The sequence below is a fragment of the Theobroma cacao genome, chromosome 2 (assembly GCF_053813885.1).
Source record: "Theobroma cacao isolate CCN51 chromosome 2, ASM5381388v1, whole genome shotgun sequence".
In the NCBI taxonomy this organism is placed as follows: domain Eukaryota; kingdom Viridiplantae; phylum Streptophyta; class Magnoliopsida; order Malvales; family Malvaceae; genus Theobroma; species Theobroma cacao.
The window spans coordinates 47,987,743-47,993,920 of record NC_142640.1 but is presented as its reverse complement, the minus strand read 5'-3'; the positions used below and the strand labels follow the sequence as shown (position 1 = coordinate 47,993,920).

The 6,178-nt window shown below is 39.1% G+C and overlaps 1 protein-coding gene across 6 annotated transcripts; it reads right to left on the bottom strand.

Moving 5' to 3' along the window:
* Window positions 1-288: 288 nt before the first annotated feature.
* On the bottom strand, window positions 289-5,841 carry LOC18610083 (homeobox-leucine zipper protein HDG2-like). 6 transcript variants are annotated; one of them, XM_018115991.2, is made up of 12 exons: window positions 5,484-5,841; window positions 4,824-5,383; window positions 3,844-4,067; window positions 3,632-3,749; window positions 3,276-3,464; window positions 2,767-3,189; window positions 2,562-2,663; window positions 2,251-2,451; window positions 1,976-2,150; window positions 1,619-1,890; window positions 790-879; window positions 289-685 (listed from the first exon to the last, which is right to left on the bottom strand). In XM_018115991.2, the coding sequence occupies exons 2-12, from the start codon at window positions 4,926-4,928 to the stop codon at window positions 320-322; spliced, it is 2,265 nt and encodes a 754-aa protein (XP_017971480.1). In that variant the 5' UTR covers window positions 4,929-5,383; window positions 5,484-5,841; the 3' UTR covers window positions 289-319. The 6 variants fall into 6 exon arrangements, with proteins under 6 accessions (XP_017971480.1, XP_088659762.1, XP_017971478.1 ...); XM_088803636.1 differs by having other exon boundaries at window positions 784-879; window positions 1,619-1,875; XM_018115989.2 differs by having other exon boundaries at window positions 784-879; window positions 5,484-5,840.
* Between the last annotated feature and the right edge of the window lie 337 nt (window positions 5,842-6,178).

Genomic DNA, 6,178 nt, shown 5'->3' with positions numbered 1-6,178 from the left:
TCTGTTAATCGCTGCATCAAGCAGAATAGTGAAGTTAGATCATCATTATCTTCAACCTATATATCTACACCAATCTTTCTTTGCATTGAAATCAAAATTATAGCATATATGAGACCCAAAACACTTTTGAATATCTGGGTTTTGGTTAGAAATCCGTGACTTGAAACCTCATCTATGTGCAAAGCTAACTACATGAAGCAATTTGCAAAGCAGATTTAAGGGTTTACCAACAAAACAATCAATGGGTGGATAAAACAAGTGTAAAAGCTGAAGTAGCGTTTAACGTACCTAGCTAGCTACAATTTAAGGCTATGGCAGATCATGCATTCTCGCATGACAGTGAAGCCTTTATCCTTTCAACAGTGCATGCAATCAAATTGTTAACTGTTGCAACCGATCCAAGAGAAAGTTTTGCAGTAGGAACAGAGTCGACCAAAATCTGAAATGCAACAGTCAGAAGAGAACCAGCAGAGCCGGCATCACCAATGCCACCTGCACTTGCTGTAGTTCCATCGGGCAGAATAGCAAAGCCTGAGGGAAGAAGGGCCACGTAGTCCGGATCCCCTCCATTTAGCACTACATTCATTGCAACAATATCGACAGGAGCATAGATTACGAAAGAGGCTGTTGGATCAGCGCAACTCTCTTGTAAAATCAGCATGTTGCTCTGGCTTGAATTTGCACTCTGCACATGAAGATTAATAATTAAATTAAGGAGGAGCAATTAAAGAGTTAATCCCCCACAATCTGGGTAGATCAACAATTATTTTATGTGCAACTTACATTTACCCGAAGTAGTGAAACACAATTGCCTGTATCCCGACCATTAGCAATGTGTGCCATTTCTTGGACAACTCCACCATTAGAAAGAATATCCCACTGTATTTAGGAGAGACTGGTAGGATCAATTCACTTGTCACACTATTTAACACAAAGAAAGATTTCTTGCAATACTTTAACAACTTTCTTAAGAACACATCGATTTCTCATTGTAAGCATTCAAGTAGTTTAACAAAACATGATGACAGCTCTATGCCAATTAATCACTTACAATTATTTTAAATACAAATCTTTATTGTTGAAAACATGTAAAATGTTTGGCTAGTACTTTAAAGCACATGTTAAACTTATAATTAAAAAATATACATCTACATTCAATAAATTGAAAATTATATGAAGACGTGCCAAATAATCTATGGTTTTTGTTTAATCTCAAACCAATAATCTATGATTAGTTCAACAAGATTGAACAAGTGGAATTATTACCTGACACAAAGGGAACTAATTGAAATAATTAGAGTGCAATAAATCCACACATTTTTCACCTATGGGTACCAAAAAAATAAATACACCAACTATCCAACTCGATTTGACAGGCTAAACTATGACTCCAATACATTTCCATAAGATAATTAGATTTTTATATAAAGTTATCATATTCTACTACCTAACATCTATAAATGCAGTCACTTGAAACCTATACAAAAGCATACTAAAGGAAGAGAAAATATATTTATGCAACAATATTTGACCATTTGAGTAAGGTTTTTTTTCCCCTTTTAATCAATGCATGCAACACGCAGGAAAAAGAAATATTCAGAAAGAGTTTTAAACATACCTCACTTCGAGAATTCTCATCTCGGAGGAAATCAAATACCCTCTTGGGTGAAACAGGAAGCCAGAAGGAAGTTGCAGCGCTTAGCACAATGCCAGGAGGTCTGCCTGGATCATCAACACTCTTTCTAGTCATGACCCTAACATCATCAGCCCCAGTTCCTGATAATGTAGTCCATGTGTGAGCAGTAGAGGCACTCACTCCTGCGCAGAAACTTATTACCATCCGCTCAGCTAGCTTCAGCATACTCTTTCTCCCATCTTGATTTGTTATGACTGGGTAAACATCAGCATTGGAGAATATATACTTAGCATTTAACATCTACGATTACAGAGAAAAAGAGGAGTCTTGAAATATTACCCCCAACATCACCAGTGGGAATGTTAGTAGCCATAACACTTGCAAGCCTCTCACACTGTCGATCTAAAGTAGCAATCCAACGTTTTGCTCCGAAAGCATGGCCGGAGCTTACCAGCTGCTTGTACAGATTGTGAACACCTCTATCATCAACTTCTACATGCTCAACCCATGTAACCTAGATTGCATAAAAAGCCATTGAGCTTGAATGTAATAGAATCGGAAAGTGGAAGCATGGAACAAAAACAAATATGATATAGTAAAAAGCACTGTTTTACCTTTGAGTACCCATTGGGCATTTCTTGAATTAAGCACCCCGATGGCCTTCTTCGGCATCTCACTGTTGGACTAGGGCGTAAGTTATCCAAGGAAACATCAACCACAGCCCAAGTTCCCTCTGCATGCTGTTTGCAATATCTTACGTAATAACTCTCACGAGTTGGAACAAGAGGTGAAGGAACTTGAAATTCAGCTGTCATCTGAGAAATTAGATAGCACCAAAAATATATATATAAAAAAAAACAATTAACTTGGAATAAAGTTGGAAGGAAAACAACTTCTCAAAGAGAACATGGAAATTCCACATTACCACTTGCAGGGCTCCATTATAATTCCCTGCTACCCCTGTTGACAAGACATCCAAAGTCGAAGCCTTCGAAACTATTCCCGAGAACACAGTTGACCATTGGTGCTGAATTTTCGTAACAAAAACCCAAAAATTAGTACTTTCCTTCCTGGCTGGCTACCTTGTTCGATTTTTAAGGTATTTGATGGATATATATAAAAAAGCTTACCACATCCATGAGAATCTCGACAAGGTTAATGTGGTTCATGATAACAACAGCAGTTTCTCTTGAAGCTTCGCATTTGAAGCCAGTAGGTTTTGGCCCAATTCCTCTAGGAAACGTCCTAATGTACTCTTCCTCATTCAGCATCGAGGTTGTGCCATCAAGGCTGGTCATCCATAAAGGTTCACCCATCTGAGCCATTCTGATTAGTTCCTCCATAGCCGCAACCGCAAGCTCAATAATCATGGGCTTATCAGCCTCACTAGGCGCACTGATCGACCTAAGAAGATCCCCAGCACCGTACATCTCCCCAGTTCCAGGTTGTGCACCGAAATCAAGTGGTCGAGGAGGCATAGGAGACGAAAGAAGAGGATAGTTCACCACTGGCTTGCCAACATACTTTGCAGCTATTGCTGATATGCGATCAATCTGCATGGTAAATCAATTAATAATAATAATAATAAAACACTTCATTAATAGCCATATTCTGCTGTAATAATAAATTTGGTGTATACCTCTTCTCTTAATCGAGCATTTTCAAGTCTGAGATGGTGTTCATCGAAGGACATTTGTCCTACAGCAGTTGGACCTCCACAATTTGGGCATGAGGCAGTGCTCAGAGCTTCCCTGAACCTCATGTTGTCAGCCCTTAGCTTTTCGTTCTCGGTACGAAGCTGTGTGTTCTCTTGGCGCTCATGCTGGGTCTGTAGAAGAAAGCATTTGACGATTTTAAACAGAAAATGAGCTAAAAGCTAGCACGGTTGAATTCCATTAGGGAAGAGCAAGAGTTTGTAACAGTTCCATACTCTTTCAGGGCCTTAAATATTGGAAATTCAAAAGTTAAGGGTAAATGAGTATGTAACGTTATTACCTTCATTTGGGTGCGCTTGTTTTGGAACCAAAATTTCACTTGCAATGGCTCTAACCCTAACTCACGCCCAAGTTCTTTCCTTTGCTTGTCATCTGGGTGCGGACACTCTTTGAAAAATCTATTAACAAAAAACGTTCAACTTTGTCAAATGAAGAAAGCTTTGAGCCTAAAAGACATAAAAATGTGTAAATTTAAAAGGTTTTTTAGCTTACGCCTCCATTTCGTGGATCTGATGCTGGGTATGGCGATGGTAGCGCTTCTTTTTGGGACGAGGGTCTTGATCATCCCCAGAGGCACCTTCATGGTTCTCGCTACCGGATTTGGTTGTACTGTCGAATTCCTCGTCTCTCATTCGAGCAATCTCGCTTTCGGATGTGTTTTGGGTCATCTCGAGAGGGTGGAGTTGACCTTCCATCATGTTAGGCTGGAACATTATCTACAGATCTTTAAGATTCCGAAGCTTATGGATTTTCAATCTAAAACAAACAGAATGGAAAAATTTCCCACTCAAAAACCAAAGCAAAAGCTCATGTCCCGCTTGTTATTATCTGATCAACTTACAAGAAAACAAAAAATGGTAGGCAAAAAGCAAATGGGTAAACCAAAATATACAACAAAAGCCCCCATTCCAAGTTTGGGTGTACGGGTTGATGATAAGTGGACTAGATTTATATGCGACAAACGCATGTTATGCCAGTCATTTGACTAAAGAAGGAGAAGCAGTGGAGCTCGATTTATAGGTGTATTTTTTTTTATTATTATTATTATTTTCTTTCTCCCTCCCTGTCCCTATGCAGATGAAAAGAAAGAAAGCTTTACGCGTTTCTCAAAGATCGAGAAGGATTTTGCTCCGAATAGCAAAATAAGACCCACACGAAGACCAAAATCACTGCAAAAAACATATATATTTTTTTAAAGTACCAAAACAGTGGAAAAGGAGGGAAGGATCTGTTTGTTTTGTTTAGAGAGTAGAAGGAAGGAATGGTTGTATGAAAACAGACCCATTAATCTATTAGGCTCGAAGAAAGTGAAAAAGGTGGGGGGTAATATGAAGAGAGTAATCAGAAAATGGAAACTGAAAAGACTTTGAAAAAGAAAAAAAAAAGGTAAGAAAATCACCCCAAGAACCCCCAAAAAGCACAGATTTAAAACGGCAGAGAGCGGATGAGAGACAGAGAGCTCAAGTTCTAACCTGACCAAGGGTGAGTCCTGATGATGTTCCAAAACCACCAACATTCCCGTTCCCACTAATCATCGACGGCATGTTTCTTGCCGGAATCATTACTCCGGCTGGCATATTTCAGAATCCCAAAAGCCCTAAGCAATATTTGTTCATATACAGATATAGCTTTTGCCTTCTTCACCACTACTTCAGTGTCCTTCGATTTGAGTTGAGAATACCCTTTAGAGACTGATATGTTTTCCCTAGATTCTCTAACAGTGAGAGACAAAGCTGACTCTGGTTTTTTTTGGGCAGCTGAAAAGATTGTCTCTCTCCTTCGGTTTATATTTAATTATCCCTCAAGAATATCTGATTCTTACGTGCCAATGTACAAGCGAGAGAGAATCTAGAAAAAAAAGTTATGTGTTGACAAATTTGATACGGTCCTTGACAGACAAAAATCAAGCTAAAACGCCTAAATAAAAACAAATATTTAAAATAACGTCCCAACGAAGATCACGGAGAATCCAGTTATGCCTTCCTTGTCTGTCTCGAAACCTAACTTCTTTCCTTTCCCTCTTTAGCTTTGCCTGCATCATGAGAGCAAGAACATAAGATAAAATAGATAAAGAAACAGAAGTTTCAGGGTGAAATACTGTACCAAAACTTTGGTTGCATAAAATTTTTGACCTAATAAAGAAGAACCCTAGAAAAGCCACAGGAAGGAGGAGCGGTTTGGATCTGTTTAGGCCTAAAAAAACTCTGTTGCCGGTAAATCGCCAGTGAGTGCTTCGAAAGAGGTATAGCAGGCGGTTTTGGTTTGAGCTTTACTGGTAAGAAGTAGGAGTTTGAGGTGCAAAAAGAGATAGGGTCAAGCAAGAAAGTGACATATATATAAAGAAGAAGAAAAAAGGGAGGAGGGGGTGGGGGGGCGAGGGGAGAAGCAGAAGAAGAAGAAGAAGAAGATAGAGAAGGGGAAGAGAGAGGGGAGAGGGAGAGAAAGGAAGGAGGATAGAGGGAAGGGATGGAGAAAATTGTGGCAGCGAAGAGTTATTGCAGAGCGTAGTGAGAGGGTGCAATTGCATTTAATGGAGGGAGCTGTAAATGCTATTGAGAGAGAAAGAAAGAGAAACAGAATTGAGAGAGATAGAGAGAGAGAATTTAGTCTTTAATTTTCCCCTTGGAAGAGTTTTTTGTATGGTGCAACGAATGACGGCTACCAAACTCCATAATTTTTTCATCTCCTCGACTACCTTCAACTTATTTACCCTTCACCTTCTAAATTCTATTAATACATTGGAAAAAGGAGGTGTATGTATGAAGCGAGAAGCAGCTTGATTGATGGTAATGTTTAATCCTCTCTTTTCATATTGTGAAAATGTCCC